At 39.0% G+C, this 22,095-nt stretch overlaps 1 protein-coding gene and 1 non-coding gene across 2 annotated transcripts in view; both read left to right on the forward strand.

Moving 5' to 3' along the window:
* The window catches only part of LOC131146852 (DExH-box ATP-dependent RNA helicase DExH3), a 100,527-nt gene that overhangs the window by 14,057 nt on the left and 64,375 nt on the right, over positions 1-22,095 (forward strand). The window contains exons 2-4 of the mRNA XM_058096659.1: positions 12,461-12,612; positions 12,700-12,787; positions 13,020-13,265. Of these exons, the coding sequence (XP_057952642.1) occupies positions 12,461-12,612; positions 12,700-12,787; positions 13,020-13,265 (486 nt within the window). The remainder of the gene's footprint in view (positions 1-12,460; positions 12,613-12,699; positions 12,788-13,019; positions 13,266-22,095) is intronic.
* On the forward strand, positions 18,335-18,440 carry LOC131147098 (small nucleolar RNA R71). The gene has a single exon (XR_009134623.1). It is a non-coding gene; the product is annotated as a small nucleolar RNA R71 (small nucleolar RNA).

The raw sequence follows: 22,095 nt of genomic DNA on the forward strand, positions 1-22,095 counted from the left end.
TAGTGTTCTTCCCCATATTAATCTTAAGCCTAGGAACCTTCTTGAAAATGTGGAGGAGACCCAAAACATTCAAAAAAGGAGGGTCTATGATCCACTAAAAAGAAGATAGTATTATCAATAAACTGAAGGTGCGAGACCCTAACCCCTTAACTCCCCACCTCAAACCCTTTCACTTAACCTCTATCCCTAGCCCCATCTACAAAATGTCAACCACTAAAACGAACAAAAACGGGGAAAGAGGTTCACCTTGCCTAACCCCTCTTGTAGCCTTAAACAAAGATTTAGACTCACCATTCACTAAAATTGAATAGCTCCCAATATGCATATAGCCTCTAATCCAATGCCTCCACCTCTCACCGAACTCTTTTCTCACAAAAATTTTATCCAGGAAATTCCAATTCACTTATATCATAACAACAACAACAACAAAACCAAGCCTTAAGTTCCACTAGGCGGGGTTGGCTATAGAATTCTTTTTCGCTAATTTATGCGATCATTGACCATTTCTTTTGATAGATTCAGGGTTATTAAATCCTTACTATCTCCTTCCAAGTTATTTTAGATTTACCCCTACGCCTTCTACTGCCCCCCACAATAACTAACTCACTCTTCCTCACTGGCGCGCTATGTGGCCTACGTTGCAAGTGTCCATACCATCTGAGTTGCCCCTCCTTTATCTTATCTTCTATAGGAGCTACACCTAACTTACTACGAATATGTTCATTCCTTAATTTATCTTTCAGTGTTATACCCCTCATCCATCTAAGCATTCTCATCTTGATAACTTTTACTTTTTGGATATTTTGTTTCTTCGTCGCCCAACATTCTGATCCATCTAGCATAGTTGGTCTTATAGCCGTCCTATAAACCTTCCCTTTTAATTTTAAGGATATTCTACGATCACAAAGCACACTTGAAGCACTTCTCCATTTTACCCAACCTGCTTTAACTCTACGCTTTGCATCATCTTCAATTTCTCCTTTAGCTTGCATAATAGATTTAAGGTATCGAAATCTACAAGTACTATTTATTTCTTCATCATCAAGAATTCACTTATATCTAAAGCTTTCTCAAAATCCCACTTAAATTTGATTCCTATTTTCTTCCGTCTTTGAATATCAACCTCATTGGAAACCAAAATGGCATCTATAATTTTCATACCCCCCACAAATGCACTCTGAGCCTTAGAGATAGTCCTATCAAGCATTGTACTCAACTTGTTAGCAAAAAATTTAGTGATGATTTATAAACATTAGAAACTAAGCTAATAGGTCTATAATCTGACATTTTGATGGATGTATTCTTCTTCGACACTGGAGTCTAGAGTTATGAAAGTGGAATTGGTACTTTTGCTTAAAATCCTCTTCTAATAAAATTCGTTAAAAACCTTAAGCGAGTCATCCTCAACCACCTCCCAACAATCTTGTTCGATCTTGGAGCTGTATCCCTCACCATCCCAAAAACTGTGACCCTCACTTCCTCTTCCTCAAAAGGTCTCTCCAACAAAGCTACCTCATTGCCACACAAAGGGTTCCAATCTAAATCTTCAACCATTGGTCTACTATCATCTTTGGAATACAAATTAGAATAAAATTCAGTATTCTAGAAAGCAATTGGACTCTGATTAGAGATAGTATACCCATTGCCCACGTCCAACTACCTAGTCAAATTCTTCCTCATTTTCCCATTAGTATTGCCATCTTTGATCCATTTAGACTTCGTCAACCTCTAGTTTCTCATTTCCTTGAAAATCACCTCCTTCAATTCATTCTTCAAAGATACCTTTTCATCTCTTCATCCCCCGAGAGAATACTATCTTCTTCCTTTTCATCTCTTCATCCCCCGAGAGAATACTATCTTCTTCCTTTCTATCTAACTCAGCCAACTTTCCTAAAATACTAGCCTTTCTAAACCTTAAATATTTGAACACATCCTTATTCCATTCTTTCAACTTCTCTTTTAACCTTTTCAATTTTTTCATGAATCTAAAACTTTCCACCTAGACCGCCCCCTCTCCACATCCTCATTCTAAGAATTCCTCACAAAGGGTTGAAAGGAATCATTTTCCAACTACATATTTTAACTCGAAAGGAATAGGACCCCAAGAAACCTTCTTCGATTCCAGCATGATGGGAAAGTGGTTAGAAATAGGCCTAGGAAAAATAGATTGAGAAGGATTAGGGAACTTATCCTCTCACTTTGTGCAAAATAGGGATCCATCAAGCCTGTTTGCTATTGCTCTAGTACCTCCCACTGACCAAGTAAGGTTAGCATTATCTATGGGAAGATCTTTCATAATCACGGTCTCTAATAAGCGAGTCAAAACTCTGTGTGGTAGTAGTAACTGTATCATCCCCTTTCTTCTCTCTAGAAAACTTCATAGCATTAAAATCACCTCCACTATCCAGTGAGGAGCACAAAAGCCGAACACATAACAAGGCTCATCCAAAAAAGAGCTCCTAAAGGTTGGTTTAGAAAGACCATACACTGAAACTACCCACCAATGGCCCTGACCTTTCACTTCTACCAAGATAGAAGGAGAAAAAACCTACTAGACTATCCACTTTAACAATAGAACAAGTGTCCCCTGAGAAGCTACAAAGGCCCAATCATTATTACGTCCTTATTTGATCCCTCTAACAATTCCCCATCAACATTCTCAATTTTAGTTTCTTGAATCAAAACAATATCAAGAGAATATCTAAGTAGTGCCTCTTTGATCCCCCTCTTTCTAAAATTACCTAGACGTCCAACATTCCAACTGACAATTTTCATAATTTTCATTTGTTTCCCTCCCTTCCCTCTCCTATAATTGATAGAAGAAACCAAGTTCTTAAGTTCTTTTTGAGTCTTCTTCTTTTTCCGTTCATATGTTCTAGATCTCATCAACAATTTCACCTCGACCACAACTTGACTAACTAATTAGACCCAAGTCCTCAAGGAGTTTATTTAGATCTGGAATGTCTCTCTCACTACCCTTCGGGCCAACACCAAAAGTGGTACCCCCAGTAGCATTCTTGTGGCATAAAGTGTTAGAAGAAAAAATGAATTAAACAAGAGGGGGAAGAATACCTTCCTCCATATTTGGATGAATTTGGACCGACCATAGGAATAACTGCATCTTCATCAATACTCTCCCAATTTTCAAAAGGAATATCAACAAAGTCCACCGTATTAGAGTTAGGCTCAGGGATAGAAGACAAAGATCCCTCATCAATCAATTCTTTTGTTTGGTCTAAGTTGTGTTTAATATCATTTGTACCTCCTTGCATAGTGTTAGAAAACAATTGAGTACACGCTTCCCCATACAACTGCAAGATTTGTGTGTGGTCATCATATCGCCCTAAGGCTTTTACTCTCCCACCTTGGAAAGTTTCTTTGTAAGTTGTTCCAAGACATCCTCTTCATGCAAATCTATATCAGCTCTCAACTAATCCACTAACATTTCCTTCTTAGAATCACAAAAGCCACTTGAGTCATCTTCCATATCAGGGACCTCTTTTCACCACCACTAGTCAAATTATCTTCAACTTTCTACTCATCAACCCCTTTAATTGCTTCACCTTTCCTTCCCCCTGCGTTTGATGTAAAAACTTCCTCCCCTCTACTATCAGGGATCTTTGACTCTCTTCCTGATTCCTCATGGGCTAAGTTGAGAGATAGCCAGGCCAGTAACATGTGAAACATTCAGTAGATTCTCCTTCTCCACTTTTGAGTCTCCTGAGCATTGTATGTTTGAATCCTCTCCCTTCTGTTTTCCTTGAGAGCTTTGCTTGATCTTTCTTACTAAATTTCCCCCTTTCCAAATACACCAAGCTTACCCATCTAGCCGCTAGAAAAGGGACCGAAATCATTTTGTTGCCTTTTTACTTAGTACCAGAGGGTCTTAGATCCACCTCTTGGATAGAATGTGATGCCATAATAATTTTACCCTTTTCAACCCATTTGCTTGCAACCCTTCTTGGCCCATTATAGATAGGCTCTAGTCTTTGTTCCCTATTACAATCGTTTGGAAAGGAATTTCTTCCAAATCGCCGAAAGTTCTCCTTTCCTTGGTCGGAAAATCTTTTACAACTTTGGTGAATGTGTAGTTATCTGAGAACCTCTGAAAAACATTCTCCTTCTCCAACTTATGCTCACAATGATAATATTCGTGAAGCCACAATCTGCACAACTCATGCCATGGTTTCCTTTAAGGTCGATAGACAACTTCGTCAAGGCTTTTAGAAACTTATGCCATCCTTCATTTTGATTCCCTTCTGGCACTAAGGATAGGGCTTTAATGTTTCGGGCTCCACTTTTAATGGAGTAGATATGGGGGGAAATTTAGCAAGGGAGGTTGGGCAGATATCTCCAAAGAAACTGAAGGGAGAGGATTTAGAGGTACATTGTTCGAAATACTTGAAGGCAGAGGGGGAGAATCAGGGTAATGATACATTGAACAACAAGAGGGGAATTGTTCCTTTTGCTAGTGACAAACAACTATCCCTTAAGGCAGTTAATAAGGTATTAGAAAGGGAGTTGGAGATTCCTGATAATAGAGGGGATGGAGTTTATGCACTGAACGTGTGGGGAGGAATCAGTGAAGTAGTTTAAAATCTAGATAAATTCCTTTACGACTTGGGTTTAAATTAGTTAGTCTTGTTGGGGCCAAAGTGAAATTGGCTTTGAGTCCTATAACGTATAAGCAGAAAAAGAAGAAGGTTCAAAAAGAGCTAAAGAACCTAGGTCTCTTTTATCAGTTATGGGGGAGGGAAAGGGAGTTGGCAAGGGATGGAAACGAGTGAAATTATGAAGATTGTCAATTGGAATGCTAGAGGCCTAGGGTACCTTAGAAAAAGAGGGTTAATCAAAGAGGTTTTATTTAGATATTCTCCTGATATTGTTTTGATGCAGGAGACTAAGCTTGAGATTGTAGACGTGGGGGCTGTCAGAGGGATTTGGGAAGGTCGTTGTAAGGACTAGGCTTTTATACCTTTTTGGGGCTTAGTGGGTGGTGTTCTTGTGCTGTGGGACACTCGATCTATTTCTAGAGTGGACAATCTAGTAGGCTCTCTCTCTCTCGGTAGAAGTGAAAGGCTGGGGCCAATGGTGGGCGTCGTTGATGTATGGTCCTTCTAGACCAGCCCTTAGGAGTTTTTTGAGACAAGCTTTATTTAGTTATTTATTTATTTTTTTGGCTTTTGCGCTCCTAATTGGATAGTGGAGGTGATTTTAATGCTATGAGGTTTCCTTGAGAGAAGAAGGGGGAATTCGGGTTACTGCTACCATGCAAAATTTTGATTTGTTTACTAGGGATTGTGGTTTGAGAGACCTTCCTCTAAATAATGCTACTATTACGTGGTCGTTGGGAGGAGCTAGAGCGGTGGCAAGCAAGCTAGATAGATTCTTATTTTGCACGGAGTGGGAGGATGAGTTCCCAAATCTCTCCCATTTTGTTTTACCTAGGCCTACTTCTAATCACTTTCCTATCATGATGGAATTGGGGAAGGTTTCTTGGGTTGCATTCCTTTCAAGTTTGAAACTATGTGGTTGGATCATGATTCCTTCCAGTCCTTGGTGAGGAATTCTTGGAGTGAGGATGCGGAGAGGGGTTGGGAAGGGTTCAGATTCTTGAAGAAATTGAAGAGGTTAAAAGAGAAGTTGAAGGAACGGAGTAGGGAGGTCTTAGGAGATTTTGGTTATGTTTGGTTTACGGAATGCCTATTACTAGGAATAGATTAGTTTTAGTAGGTTAGTTACAATTAGTTATATAAGAAATTATGTTGTTACTATAAAGCAAATAACAATGTGAAACGTTTTATAAGTCCATAATAAGGAATAAATGAGGAATAACTATTCCAAATTTCATCATGAGGATGTCTATTCCTTTCTTATTACATGTCAAATGAAATAATTAGGGGTGTATTAGGAATAACTATTCCTTGAAATAACTATTCTGCTGAATTGAAGGAGCTGTTAAGGTGTAGAAAAGCTAGTATTTTAGGAATACTCCAAGGGTTCACGATCATGGGGCTTTGCTATGTCTTTCCTCTCTCGTGCGAAATGAGTTCCCCCTCTCTCACAAATCTCCCTATGGCTTCGATTGTAGCAGGTGATGTCAAAGTTCACGATTCAGATTGAAGGGAAGACCTTCGATTTGTGATTAGGCAAGGGGAAAGATACTCATTTTCTGTTCGTGCTCGAGAAAAATCCCGCTCGGAATAGATGGATTAAACTTTTGAAAGAGGTAGTTCTCTTGTTTGCCAATGGTCTTCCATATTTTGTTTAGTTGTTAAGCGGTTCTCGAAAGGTCCAAATGGGGAATATGCTGTTTTCGATGTCAATTAAGTGGACTAGGGTGGGGAAGTTTTTGGATCTAGGGTTGGGTTGGAATGTTAAGACTTTCTCCGTGTTTATCCTTGGTGGAGCGAAGGGGGCTGGTGCTACTTTGTGAGCAAGTTTTGCAAACTAGCCAAAGAGTTTGGCTTTTAATCGCGAGGCGCAGGTGTGGGTAGCCCTTCAGTGCCGAGATCATGGAGTCAAGTGGTGATGAAAGGAAAGGCAGGTGAAGGAGAAGGCTGCGAAAACAAGTTCCAACAAGGAAAGAAGGATGCTGTGATTGGGATGGATGATATGTGCATTCAGTGTGGGGTTGAGCTCTGATCGAAGATTGAATGGAGCTGAGGCTAGAAGATTTATGGTCAAAGGCGTATATTCATATTGCTTAGAAAGTCAGGCATGCAGATATTGCTACTGCGGCTAGGGTTTTGGATGATGGTGCAGCTCCAATTGAGGTAGCTAGGGTTATGGTAGGGGAAGAGAAAGATAAAAAATCTGGGCTGGGATGATTGGTTATTGTATTGGAACTGGGCAAGTTAATGGATAAAGGTGGAGCCTCATTTTTATATAAAATGGGCTCATCAATTGAACATGCCCATAACTTGTAGGGCTTTATTCTGGATGGCCAGCCTAAGGGAAAGGATGATTGGGCCATTCATAATGGTCAGGCCCAAGATTTTCAGGGCCCTATTTCGGATGGCCAGTTTAAGGGAAAGGATGATTGGTCGAATCAGAATGGGCAGGTCCATGATGCCCAATTTTCAATCCCCAATACGCTGGTGGAGAGTATAGGGAAGAAGGATTGTCACCCATTTGTAACTGAAGGCCAAAATCTCTCTCCAGTTCCCCAAGATTCATGTGGAACATAAAATCTTGTGGAGCAATTGCAGGAAATCTGCAGCTTGATTTCGGAAAAGTTTCTTGATGACGCAAGGAAATAACTAAAAGTGTGGTTAAGGATTCTGGTTTTGTAGAGGGGCAAGAGGACACTGCAGCAAAGGTTTACAAAAGTCATGGTGTTTTGAGTAGGTTATTTGATAATTCAGACAATTAAGGCAAAGGGATCTAAGGGTCCCAAGGTTTATAATTGTTGGTAGCGGATGGGTGCGGAACTGAAAAAATTGTTCGAAGATAAGAGGAAGCACTGTGGTGAGGTTGTGCCAAAGATTTTAAAGAAGAATTTAGAAGTAGAGTTATTGTGGTAGACATAAATGCTAAGACAAAGATGGGCAATTCTTGTGATGGAGTAAGCAAAGCAAAGGAGTTAATTAGCTGTAAATGAGTTGAGCTGAGCCGAGCTTTGCCTTGCTCAAGCTTGTTCATTAAAAATTTTAACCGAGCTCGAGCTTGAGCCAAGATCAAATCAAGATCTACAATACTGGTTCAAGCTTGTTTATTATGCAAGTGAACGAGCTCACGAGCCCTTGTTGAGCCAAGGATGCTCACTAACAGTTTGTTTCTCTGGGAACCTCTCATTTTGAGATAGGAGAGGTTTTGTTAGGAAAAAAGGTGAAAAAGAGTTCTTACTAATACCACCTTAGAATTTTTTTACCCCACCAAGCTAGTCTATTAACCTTGAGCATTAGTTTTATCACTAAATGATGATTATGGAGTTTGAGCTAAATAATTTTATGCACAAATAATCCTTACTTTTAAGTCCACTACACTCTATCAAGCCTAAGTTGACCTTATTAAACTAACCCATATATGATTCTAAATCAAGCCTATTAAACAAGTCCAAACTGAGCCTTTATTGAGCCGCTCACTAGTCAAAACGAATTGCGCCGATTCATGTTTAGGCTCGACTCGTTTATTAAACGAGCCGCAAATTTGGGCTTTGGAATCACTTATTTAAATAATGAACGAACCTGAACGAGCTCTTACCTAGTTGAGCTTTCGAGCCACTCGTGAGCGGCTTGGTTCATTTGCAGCCCTAGAGGTAGTAAAATGGGGGAATACATCAGATTATGAAAACGATGGTCTTAGTGAGTTTGAATGTGGCGAGGGATTATTGTTGGATGAAATTAGGCAACAATATGGATATGTTTTTGATTCTAGTGATGTTTTAGGGGACTTATTGTATGTACATCCATCCTCTTTGGAAGGATTGGAGGAGGTATCTGTATTTGAAAATGATGATTTGGTTAATGAGCTGCGGTGCAAGGATGGTATTTTACCAACACCAGTGGAGGGAGATTTCAAGGAAGGATTTAGAAGTTCAAGATCTCATGGATAAATTGGATTTATAGTTTTGTGATTCTAAGAAAAAGGAAGTGGGTTTTGATGGGTGTAAAGAGTTAAAAAGGGTCAAAGGGAATTACCTCAAGATCTCATAGATAAATTGGATTTATAGTTTTGTGATCCTAGGGAAAATGAAGTGTGTTTGATGGGTGTAAAGAGCTAAAAAGGGTCAAATGGAATTAGCTAACTTGAAGTGTTTGGTGAATTATGAAGGAAAAGGATTGAAGAGGGGGTTCTTGTTAATTTTTATTTTTTCTTTTTGTTTCATTTATTTTATTTTATTTTACCTTATTTTATTTATTTATTTATGGATAATGAAAGAAAGTATATTAGACAAGGAAAAGAGAAGGTACCACATGTGGGGACAAGGAGTCCACTAAAAAAAACAGAAATAAAAATAAAAATAAACCTTGTATCTTCTTTTATTTTATTGTATTTTATTTTTATGGGGTGGACTTCTTGTCCTTTTTCGTTGTAATTTCTCTCTCTATCTAATATAACTTCTTTTATTATAAAAAAAAGTGGGGTGGACTTCTTGTCCTCTTTTGTTGTAATTTCTCTTTCTCTATCTAATATACCTTCTTTTATTATTAAAAAAAGAAAAAAAGAAAAAAATATAGTATTTTAGGAGAGTTGGATGAGCTAGATAGGAAGGAAGAAGATGTTAACCTCTTAAGGAAGATGAAAAGGATGTCTTTTTGAAGAATGAACTAGAGGAGGCGATTTTCAAGGAAATGAAAAGTTGGACACAGAAGACGAAGTTTAAATGGGTCAAAGATGGTGATTGTAACTTGAGATTTTTCCATAGGATAGCTAATGGAAATTGAGGAAGAATTCGATAAGAGGGTCGAACATGGGTAGGGGGGAGGTTATCTTTAACTAGAGTCAAACTACTTCTTAGATCATTGAATTTTATTTTAATTTGTACTTTGAGGATGATAGTAAACCAATGGTTGAAGGTTTTGATTAGGACCCTTTATTTGGTGATAAGGTAGCTTCGTTGAAGAAACCTTTTGTGGAAGAGGAAGTGAGGGCCATGATCTTTGGTATGGAGAGGGATAAAGCTATAGGGCTAGGTGGGTTCAATATGGCTTTCTTTCAAGATTATTGGGAGGTGGTTAAGGGTGACTTTCTTAAAGTTTTTAATGAATTTTATGGGAATGAGTTTTGAAGTAAGAGTATTAATTCCACTCTTACCATTTTGGTGCCGAAGAAGAGTAGATCCATCAAGATTTTAGACTTTAGACCTATTAGTTTAGTTTCTAGTGTTATAAAATCATCACTAAAATTTTAGCTAATAGGATGAGTGCAGCGCTTGATAGGAGTATCTTGAAGGCTCAGAGTGCGTTTGTGGGAGGCAGACAATTTGTTGGGTGAAGGCAAATTGTGAATGCCATTTTGGTTGCCAAAGAGTTTGTGGAGGATATTTGGAGAAGGAAGAAGAAGGGGCTTATTTTTAAGTTAGATTTTGAGAAAGCATATGATGGAGTGAGCTTGAATTTCCTGGTTAAGATTTGGCAAGAAAGGGGTTTAGAAAGAGATGTTGTCAATGGATAAGAGGATGCTTGCATAATGTGAGCTACTTGATTTTAGTGAATGGTGAGCCTAAATCTTGGTTTAAGGCTACGAGTGGGATTAGACAAGGTGATCTCCTCTCCTCATTTTTGTTTGTTTTAGTGGCTGACATTTTGAGTAGGCTGTGGGTAGAGGTTTAGTGAAAGGGTTGGAGGTGGGGAGGGAGGGGGTGATGGTTTTGTACCTTTAGTTTGCTGATGATACTATCTTCCTTTTAGAGGACCATATACTCTTTTTTTTTTTTTTTGAATATTTTAGTCTTCTTCCATATCTTCAAGAAGGTTTTTGGGCTTAAGATCTATATGGGGAAATGCGGTATTGTGGCTATCATGTGCTTGATGAGAGTTTTAGGGAGTGGTCTTTAGAGGTGGGATGTAGTGTTTTGGATTGGCTGCTGGCCTATTAATAGGTTTCTTTTGGGCCCTCCTCTTGATCTAGCTTTTGGGATCCTATTATGGTAAGGGTTTCTAAACGTTTAGATGGTTGGAAGGGTGCTCTTTTTTCTTTGATGGTAGAATTACTCTCTTGCAGCCTTGTCTTTCTAGTTTTATTTATTTATTTTTTATAATTTCTCTTTGTTTTTAAAATTCCTGTGGGAGTTGTTAGCAAGATTGAGAAAATAATGAGGGATTTCTGGTGGTTGGGGGTAGAGGGCTTTAGGGATCATTGGTAATCTGGGAAGTAGTGTGCAGGTCCAAATGGGAGGGTGATTTGGGTTTTGGAAATTTGGTGTTGAAAAGCACGGCTTTCCTGGCTAAATGGCTAGGCAGTTTCTGCTAGAGAATTCTTCCTTGTGGCATAGAGTTGTAAACAGTAATTTTTCGACGAGAATGGTGGGATACTAATTTGGGTTTTAAATGTTCTTCGGAGGGTATGGAAAGCTATTTCTTAAGATTTATCCCCTTTTCATTACCCCTGCTAAATACCTGTAGGTTAGAGGTCCCTTTTGGAAAGATCCTTGGTTGGGAAGCAGTTTTTTTCTCCTCTTTTCCTCAACTCTTTCGCTTGAGCTCAAGGTAGGATGACTCCATTTATTCATTTGTTGTTGATCTGGGTGGTCTTTTACCTTCGTGGGATATTGACTTTTGAAGGTCATTGAATTTTAGGGAGTTGGAGGAGTTATCTTGTTTGCTAGTCCTGTTGAATAACTTCTGGTTTTCTTTGGAGGAGGATCATCAGTCTTGGTTTTTGGATCTGTTTGAGGTTTATTCTTACAAATCTTATTCTGAATTTTTGACTGGGTCCAATTCTTCTTTTTCACTATATAAATCCATATGGAAGGCCAAAGTCCCCTCTAAAATCAAGGGTTTTACTTGGTTGCACTTGATAGAATTAACACCAATAACTTGTTGCAGTGATGTTTGTGTACTATGCTTTAACTGTCAGAATATGCATTGCATTTTAAGGGGGTGAGCTTTTTAGATATTCAGCATGACTGGCATATTTGCTAGACTGTTAGATTGAGCTAGTTTCAGTTTTCTATGTTTTTGGTTGGATTTTTTCATCCTTTTCTAAGAAAATGTCTTATTCTCCTGGTTGTAAATTCTTAATCTGTGAATAAAATTCTTCTTTTTTCTATCAAAATAAACATCAAGAACAAGAAAAAAATTAGAAAAGTAAGAAAGGTTGAATTGAACAATATAAAAAAGAAATATGCTGAATTGAACAATATAAAAAGTAGTTTTAAGTTACTAATATTATCAAAAATGTTAACTAATGCCTCTCATGATTATTGCAAAAATTAAATTTAAAACACCATCATCCTCAATATATTCTTCTTTTCCCCCTTTCTTCAATACTTAATCAGGATTGATTTACAAAAGAATAAATTTAGAGAAAATGAGAAGAAAAAGTATAACAAAATATTAAAATTATTTTGCTGTAGCAGGTTTGCTTGTTGCAAAGCAGGCTGTTTTTCTTCCTTGCTAGCTGTGGGCTATTGCATGTGCTACCAGGCCTTTGGGTATGCTGCTTGGCCATGTACCTAATAACTTAAGCTTTTAGGTTGGTAATATGACATCACCAAGTGTGCCCATATATGTAAACTTTCAAGGGTCTGACAGATGCCAATCTGGTCATGCTCACCTATGTCATGGATCTATAATAAATGTTCACAGTGCCTGTTATCCCATGAATGTGAATGATGCGTAGGGGTTTCTATAGAATTTCTTCGTCTCATTTCCTTGGTTTAATTACATTTTAATAGTAAGACAGTTATTATATACTCTCATGGGATTGCTTTTCCTCGGTGTCCCACTATTGTTGTTGAGCTATGTACGATGCATCTAATGTGGACAGCTTTCTCCTGTGTTATGATAATCAGTGTGCTTCTACCCTTGATAACATTGATGAGTGGAAGTGGAAGTTAACGATGCTTATACGCAACAATGAGCGAGAAGTGGTGTCATGGGAGAGAAAGGATAGACGTGATTTTGAGCAACTCTCAGCACTTGCAACAAGGATGGGCTTATATAGGTATCTTTTGTTCTTAAAATGTAGATCCTCATCTTGCTCTTTCCTTTTAAATGTTGGGTGTTTTTGAGCCAGTATTAATTTTGGCAGTCGTCAATACTCAAAAGTGGTTGTCTTTAGCAAAGTCCCGCTGCCAAATTATAGATCTGATTTGGATGGTAAGCGGCCACAGAGGGAGGTATTTTCTCGCAACCATTTGTGGCATTTTTTTTGTTCATACTTATGTTTATTGTATATCCGAACAAAGGATGGACTTGATTTGCTTCGAGTCCATGAAATTTTTTGCATGTCTTAGTAAGATGGGAAGAGGCTGGCACTAGTTGCTTCTAAAACCAAGTGAAGGGTTCAAATAAATGATTGTTTATGCCTCATATCTAGAGTATTTCTTGAACACTTTTGAGAATCCACAGGTCATACTACCTTTTGGGTTACAAAGAGAAGTAGAAGTTCACCTTAAAGAATACCTTACTCAGAAGTCTCTGGGGAGGGGAAGTTTTTCAGACAATGCCTTTTCTAGATCAAGCAGTGGTGGCAGTAATTGTACTGATGAAAAACTTGATGTGCGACACGAATCCTCAGTACAGATGAGTGCTGCTAGGGAGAAAATCCTCCGGCCAAAAAGTTTGCGACTGCGTAGTCAACAACAAGAGTGGCAGGTTTGTATTACCCTTTAATATTATGCTCTGACATGGTTGTTGTAGCTGGTGTAGCAATTCTTTTTTTATTGTTTTTTTAACAAAAAATAATTTCAAATCAATTTTAGTTTTTGCAGTTATTTGGTTCTTTGGTACATTATGTTGCTTAATATTTTTGAGATGCGACTCTGGTGAAATTGCAGTCATGTCAGCTTTATATTTTATATTTTATATTTTAAAACTGTATGTGTTCATACTTAATATTTAGGAAGTCCGTCAAATATAATTGGACTCTGGAAAACATTGAGTTTTGATGAGTCTCAAAATTGTACGAGCATTAAGGAATAGTTGATTTTGGCTTATATTCTAAACAACTATTTTTTGGGTAGAATCTTCTGTACTGGTGTGATTAGAACCAAATATGGCACTGCTGTGGCGGAACATCACCCCTTTTGGTTTTAGGGGTGAATGAGCTGAATTGGGTAAGGGATCAACTTCGACAATCCTGGTTGCAAATGGAGATTCAAAAGGAGAAGGCCCCATAAAGCTCTCAGTCCTGGGATGTACTTCATGTGTTACACAAGCAAAGAAACTAATGCCCATATTTTTGTGCATTGCAGGGTAGCATTGGAGCTTTGCAATGCTCTTTTTCTCTTTTGGGGGAACTGTGGGTAGCCTGAGAAAGGTGGGAGACCTGTTACTGGTCAATTTCTGGGGTTTTGGAAAGAATAGAAACGGAAGAGCTCTTTGCTTTGCGGTTCTGTCATCCTTTGGACCCTGTGGATTGGGAGGAATGCAAGGATTTTTAGAAGTCGCTCAGCCTCTCCATGGTTACTTTGGGATAGTACGACTTTCCTCGCATCTCTTTGTGTGCACTATCTTGGATTTTTTCAGGGATGACCTCTGTTTGACCTCAATAGAGATTGTAGGGCAGTGCTCTTGTAATTGATATTTGTACTGTTTTGCCTGGTCCCTTTAGTATTATATAGTTTTTGTATCTTTTTTTATCCAGGGAGGGCTCCTTGTCGACTATTATGGACTTTGTTTGTTGCTTTAATAAAATTGTCTTTTATAAAAAAAATAAAATAAATAGAGATTCAAAATGGAGTTATTTGATGAGGTTTCTTGAGAATAAGTTTAGAAAATTAATTTTTATCAAAAAGTCTTTTGATTCTGGGCAATGGTTTTGCCTGATAATTTCAGATGGAAATGAGCATCTTGGCGGAGGAAATTCGTTTGTGAATTGGATGAAATCTTGAAAGGCCAAGAAAGGAATATATGGGAGATGTGCAATTGAAATGCAGGACTTGTGGTTCTTTTGATACTATGGAACTTTCAAAAACTTGTGCAATGTTTCAGACACTAGAAAACAAACTTTGTGGATATTTTTAAAGCTGGGAATCAATTGGAAATGGAGAAGGGGCTTAGCCAGAAACTTCGGATGGAATGTGCAGATGGTGGACAAGAATGCTGCAGGAATTTGCATTCAGTTCTGGGAAGACATTTGGGTGGTGATTCTTCATTTGCACCTCTTTTCCTCGATTTTATAGGCTGTCCTCTTTGCACAATGAACCCGTTTCCTCCTTCTATTCCATTGGAGATGATTTCTTCTGAACTTTCATTTTCGTAGCTCTCTTAATGATAGGGAGGTGTGAGGCTTACATCCTTATTATGTTTATTGGAGGGTAATTGCCCTTTTCTTGGAATGGACTTGGTTGTGGATCCTTGATTCTTTTGGGGAGTCGCCGCCGCCCCGGGGGGGGGGGGGGTGTGGTTGGTGGGGGGGTATTCTTGCAAATCTTCTTTTGAGCATTTGACACATAGAAACATCTCTTTTCTGCTTTATCGCATTATTTGGAAGGTCAAAATTTCATCTATGAATAACGCTTTATTTGGTTAGCGGTTCTGAATACAGTTAACTCTAACAATCTGTTGCAGAGTAGGAGGCCTTTTAAGGGTTTATCTCCAAATACACGTTGCTTGTGTTTTGACAGATCAGAATCAGTTTCTTACTTGTTTCTTCATTGCTCTTTCATGGAGGGTGTGGAATAATTTAATCAATTATTATTTTTTTTTTTGGAAGAGAATTGGGTGTCCTATAGTCATTGGAGGATCTTTTGGCCATCTCTTTTTATGGATTTGGGAGGAGTAGAGATGGTGCAGCATTGTGGAGGTGTGTGTTTTTTGCTGTTTTGTTGGGGATTTGGTTGGAGCAGAATGCACGTATATTGATGGGAAAGAGGATGGCTTTGATGTTGCTTTGGGATATGATTCAGTATTTGCCCTTGTCATAGGCTTTTGGTATTGGTTGTTTGTTTCGAGGATTGTCATTCTCATATTTACAGCATGATTTGTTTGCAGTGCTATTTTGATTTTGATTTTTTCTGTTCTTTATTTTCTGAGGAGATTTTTTCATGTTCTTCTTTTCTACTCGTCTATTCTTTCAATAAATCTCTTCTTTTTCTATTGAAAAAAGAACACTGCCGAAGAATACAGTTGGAAGGAGAGATTTGTTGGCAACAATTTAAGTGGAATTTCAATATGAAATCATCCAGTCTTCTGGAGGTTTAAGAGAATGATGGAAGAGGATTGGGTGGACTAGGGTTGCATAGTCATTTTAATGGGCCTTCTCAAATTAGGCCTGCCCGTAATGGTGGAGTTAGTGCATTGTCCTGTATTAATATTGAAGGTTTTGGGCTTGTTGTTTCTGGACTAAGTAGAAAGTTTGTAAGGCTGGCACATCTTGATATAACTATAAGAAGTTGGGATGGAGCTAAAAGGAACTTTGATTGGTTTGTTAAATTGAAGCCCAATATTAGTGTTTCAGAAGCAGCTAAGATTACTGGAGAAGGGGAATTAGACTTCTGAAGGAATATTGGGGCACAGGATGGCACAAGGAAAAGTTGCTGATGGGGTTCTTGAAGAAGTATGCGAAAAGGCACTTGGAGGAAATTGTCTACTCTTGAAAGACGATCTAGAAAAGGTGGGAGCACAACAATTCTCCTCCCTGATGTTTTTCATGGCATCTATATCTTTTGAAGCAATATTGGGGCAAAAGAAGTGGTGGCACGAGAACAAGTCTCTGAAGAGGCTCTTAAAGAAGCATGCAACGGGGCATGTGGAGTTGATTGTCTATACTTGAAAAGAGATCTTGAAAAGATAAGTGGGAGTACAAAAAGTCTCCTCCCTAATGGTTTTTTTTTTTTTTTTTCTGTGTCAAGAGGCTGGTGTAGATGATTGTTCGGTGGTTGGGGGGAAATGCTAGGTTGCAATAATGTAAAATAGGAGAAGTCAATACAAGATCATTTGAGGAGAAAGAAATAGATGATATGAAAGTGAAGGGGAAGGTGGTGATGCTTGAGGATGATGGTTATAATTCTCTATGGACCCAAAAGTTCAGTAAGGAGGAGGATGTTGAGTTTGACAGCATCAGTGAATTGAAAATAGGTTTGTTGCTGGATCAATTAATTGAAAACCATGGTTTCAGAGATGAAATGTGAATAAATAAGCCTTTGTGAAGACCTTTGAGAATGCACAGGTTGGTGTGAGCCATTTGAAGGAAGATGCTGGCCTTCAAAATGCTGTAGTGGAGGAAGTATCTTTATTCATTGTTCCTTTTACTTCTCATTCAGCTTTTAATGTTCCTGAGGGGATTGCTTTATAATACACATCAAGAGCGAGGTGTTCATGACTGTGAAACCCCTTCCATTCTCATCCCTTTGATTGCTGGTGCTTCAGCCTGTTGCTATTGGCAGCTATAGGCCATGGAGGAAGATGGTTGAAGAAGATCAGTCCACATCAAAGGAAAATCCTTCAATCTGAGATTAATCAGAGTGGTAAATGTGACTTTTTTATTTGTGCTTGAGTATAACCCAAGTTGAAATTGATGGGTGAGGCTGTTTTCGACACTAGTGCGATGGTTCTTGGAGCGTATGTGGGTGGCATTTGGAAAGTTGGGAAGGGGTTATCAGCATTGGATCGGTAGGGTCAAGTATTGACTTGCGATTCAATCAACAAAGATGAGGGACTTTTTGGAAGGTTGGGATGGAAAGATAAAAGATCTTTGGTTTTTGTTCTTGGTGGAGCTAAAGGAGATGGGTGGTGAGGTTGTGTTGGAATTTCGTGCGTCGGCTAAGAAATTTTCTGTGACAGTGAAGGATTCTGGTAAAGACGGTGTCGACAAAGGAGCATAGAGTAAAGCTCGATCATGGATCCAGTTGTGACGGCAAGAATGAACCAGACCTATGGCTAGACATGCATCGGCCTTGGGTACTCATTTGGAGCATATGGTCTTAAATTTCCACAAAATTGTCAAAATTTTTGTCAAAAATTCCGATTTCGATCACCTTCAAAATCAACATGACAGTTGATTTCTGTCTTACAAAAGTTTTGTTGAAATTTTAATGAATCATCCAAAATTTACTGAAATCTCAAAATTTTAGCAACACTTCAAAATTTTTAACTACAGAATGGAATTTCCTTGGAATTCAAATGAGAGATTTATATGCAAAGTGAAATTTCTCTCTTAATTTTTTTTATATTTTTATTGAAGCAAGATTATTACAAGGGTTTTGAAACTATATAAAGAGTTAAAGTTAGATTTAGTGACAACCTTTTATTTAACCATTCATGTAAATTATCTATGTTTGTATAATAACAAACATTTAATTGATTTATGAAATTTCATTTATATTAGGCAAATATGTTTTTTTTGATAATAAAAGAAGATATATTAGGAAAGTGAATGTACAATCAAGCGAGGATACTAAATCCTCAAAAAAATAAAAATAAAAAGTTGAACTTATCCAAGAAAGCCCCTTTCTACTCCTTTCTCATCATAGTTCACCAACACTTCAAATTTGCTAATTCCCTCTCGCCTTTCTTCGCCTATAGATTTGGAAGTGGACGGTTCGGAGGGTCTATGAGCAGCAACATTATGCTGCTGCGAATTCTCGGCAAGGTTCTCGAAGAGGACCTAGGCCTCATTCTCGTCTTTGGCGAAGAGAGTACCTCCACACGATGCATCTACCATCGTCCTAACATGTTAAGCTAACCCTTCATAGAAGGTCAGAACCAATTGCCACTTAGGGACCTGATGGTGTGGGCATTGACATAGCAGGTCCCTAAAGCACTCCCAAGTCTCGAAAAATAGTTCCCCACCCATCTGTGGGAAACTAGTGATGACTCTTCTAAGCTAGTTAGTCTTCCCAATTGGGAAGTACTTTTTCAAGAACTTGTGTTGCATGGTGGCCCAGTTGGTCACCGAGTTCCGCTCTAAGGACATTAGCCAATATTTGGCCTTATCCTTCAAAGAGAACGGGAAAAGCCTAATGCGGAGAGCATCATCACCAAAATTGTGGATGCGGATGGTGGAACAAATCTTGAGGAACTCATCTAGATGCTTATAAGGATTTTCATTTGAATTCCCATAAAAAGTGGGAAGCATCGAGATGAAAGAAGTTTTGATCTCAAATTGAGCTGCCTTGACATTTAGATATCGGATGCAAGACGGCGAGGTGTATGCACTAGGTACAAACTAGTCCCTAAGAGGCCTAAGTGGTTGCTCCGCCACCATAGGTTGGCGGGGAGCTTGGGGTTTCGGTATTTGAACAACGGGAACCGGTGGACGTTCGGCCATTAATATAAGTTCAGAGGACTCTGCAAACTCATGATTTGAAGTGGGTTTCCTAAAGGACCTACGGGATCTCTTAATCTTGGGGTCTATCGGAACTAACTCGGGAGCTAGAGAGCGCAAACCTAGCATGCACACTTGAAGCATATAGAATCAATACTTCAAAGTATCAAAACAAAGAAAACAAAAATTAATAAAGATTAAAGAAAAGGAGAGCAAAGAGAAAAACAAAGTTATAACATGCTAAAATAGAAATTGGCTAATAACTGTGACTTAATCCCCGGCAATGGCGCCAAAATTTGGTGGGCTCGCCATGGCTTGGGTCGTTAACCACCAAAAATAATATTTATAAAACCTAACTTAATCCCAAGTTTAGTAGAAAGTGGGGAATTCGGGTATCGATCCACGTCGATTACAATGCAGTTATCAACCTTTTTCTAGATTAGTTTATTAAAGCTTTGTATAAAAAGAAGTGTAAAGGTGGGATTTTTGTGGTGTTTCTAACAATTAATGGAAAACATGTAAAATCTAAAGTACCCTACTCCTACAAAGCGATGCTTCCACTTGAATCAGACGCTGGACGCCTTGCCTCTAACTACACTCCACCAGCTATCCATAGAAGTACTAACCCGGAAATCTCAGGCCAAGTGGGAGAGGGTCATTCGAGGGCACAAGGTAGCAAGGGTGCACCAACCGTTCGGAGCGCGATCGGGAACCAGAGTATACCCTGTCTCAACGATCACGAACATCTTTGCGGTTCCGTAGCCAACTACTTTTATTTGGTAGAGACTGTAGTAGGGCTTATCCTTATCTACAATCTTTCATTAGAATCAAAGCAGTAAATCGAAAGCAATAATGAAAGCGATTAAAAGAATGCATATAAATGAAAGCAGTAAATTGAAAGCATGTAAAAATCATCCCTTGGTATTCGAGTTGTCTTTCACAAACAACTGTCCCTGCAACGGAATGACCATCTAATCTACTCGGAAAATACGAGAGCGCCACCGGTTGTCACAGGCTGTCGAACACCTCATGCACTATCCAGAACTGATATTGAAATCTAATCCAACTAATGTACATTGGCTCTCAATGGTGTTCTAGGTCTGTCACTAACCTAAAAATCTGCCAAAGAGGAACCCCTAGAACATATTCGTAGCTAATATTTATACCCATTAGGGTTTACAAGGTTTGAATTTTGAAATAGGAAAGTTTAGCACAAAATGTTGCGCCTCCAGGTCGCACCCCTATTTTTGCTGGTCGAGCTGCCGGTCGAGATGCTGGTTGAGATCTAGACCTGGTCGCCCCTCAAGGTCTTGCTGGTCGAGTACTTGGTCGAGACTCTCAGTATTTCAATCTTCAGTTCATCTTAGGAACCCGACTTGGTCACCCCTCAAGGTTTTGCTGGTCGAGCACTTGGTCGAGACTCTCAGTATTTCAATCTTCAGTTTAGCTTAGGAACCCGACCTGGTCGCCCCTCAAGGTCTTTCTGGTCGAGCACTTGGTCGAGACTCTCGGTATTTCTGGGCTCAATAAGCTCAGTATCTCGACTTGGTCTTCTTTGAGGGTCACATGGTTGAAGACTTGGTCAAACCTTGCAGCATTTCTTCTTCGGTTTGAACCTTGGAGTCTGCAGCTTCTGCCCTGGTTGCCCCTTGCGTTAGTTGGTCGCATCACATGATCGAAAAGAGTCTTTTTTTCTCTTTTATGTGTGTTGAGGCATTAGGAGTTTGGCTAGACAGCTGATTTGAGCTTTAAGTATCCCAAATACTCCCTTGGCTTCTCGTATTGCTTAACTCCTCGGTTTTAACCTGTTTTTCTTGAAACACGAACAAACCTTGCATAGCTCCGAAATATGATAACAAAGGGCATATGCATAATAAAAGAAGACAAAACAAAGGTAAATGAGGGCCTAAAATCATGCATTTTAGGGACTCAGCACAGCCTTTGGTCTAGCCCTCTCCGCCCGAACCTTCTTCTTTAGCAACATCAATTGATGGTGCAAAGCTGTTGGTAGGTTCTCCTCTTGGATCTTTCCCCCACACAGAACACACACCACCTCTAGCATATTCTTAGGGATTGAGTGAAGTCCATCCTTAAGAATTGAGCAAATTAGGAATCAAGCAAACACCAACCTTAGAATCTAACAAACGGCATCGGCATGGATTTTTGCTGATACTAGTTGACTCCATGACCAATTCTTATTGCTCTTTTACTATCAACTCCATCAATGCCTAACAAACAAAAGCTCACCAAAACATCAAACTCTTTTCCAAATCGAGACCACCTATCACCTTTGGATCTTTCATGGGACAGAATATCTTTTGCCTCTCCATCAGTGCCCTAATTCCAAGTATTTCCTTGCCCTCATAGCACGAATCACCATCCAATAATAAAAAAAACCCATTTGAGAGCTATGAAAACCCTTACTTAAGCTTTCAGTGAGAGATGAGAATACATGTGAGAATCATTTTACTGCAGCTGAAGAAAATCAAAACCACTGATTATGCTGCCAATTCTTTTGAAGAATGAACAAAGCTTCAACCTTTCCTACTTTATCCAATCTAAGAATGAGGGATTTCCCTTTAATTTGGACTAAACAAATTCCCATCATCAATAACTAACAATGTCTCGATCAAAAGAGAAAGGAGGGTGAGCCAAGCTCGAAGTTGTACAAAGGATGGGAAGCAGTGAGCCTTCAAAAGAGAGCAAGGGAACTAGGGCTTTGAGCCTTTAGGAGAGAAGAGGCTTCAAGCCTTCAATAAAGAAGAGGGTCGTGAGTCCTACTAGGGCTTTGATGAAGCTTTTGCTTGAGGTAGAGAGTTTTGGTGGGTCATGAGTCACACTAGGGCTTTGATGAATCTCTTGGACAATGGGTGAGATGGACAAGCTTCAGGTATGATGAGCGAGCAAGTAGTGATGACTATCGGTGATTGCTGATGTTGGTGAAGAGGTGAAGTGCTGCGTCAAAGTGTCTCTCCATATTAGGCGAATTCATTTAATGCACATATTATATTACAACTATTGCACCTCATAAACAACATAGATTGTGCATCTAAATCAAGCACCTCATAAACAACATAGATTGTGCGGCTAAATCGAGGACCAGTTAGCTTTTGTTTATAAGGTGTTCAAGAAGGTGTTATCCAAGAGATTGGTTGCACTATTGGAGGATATCATTTTTCTTAGTCAGAGCGCTTTTATAGGTGAGAGACAAATTCT

Source organism: Malania oleifera, chromosome 13 (genome assembly GCF_029873635.1).
Source record: "Malania oleifera isolate guangnan ecotype guangnan chromosome 13, ASM2987363v1, whole genome shotgun sequence".
In the NCBI taxonomy this organism is placed as follows: domain Eukaryota; kingdom Viridiplantae; phylum Streptophyta; class Magnoliopsida; order Santalales; family Ximeniaceae; genus Malania; species Malania oleifera.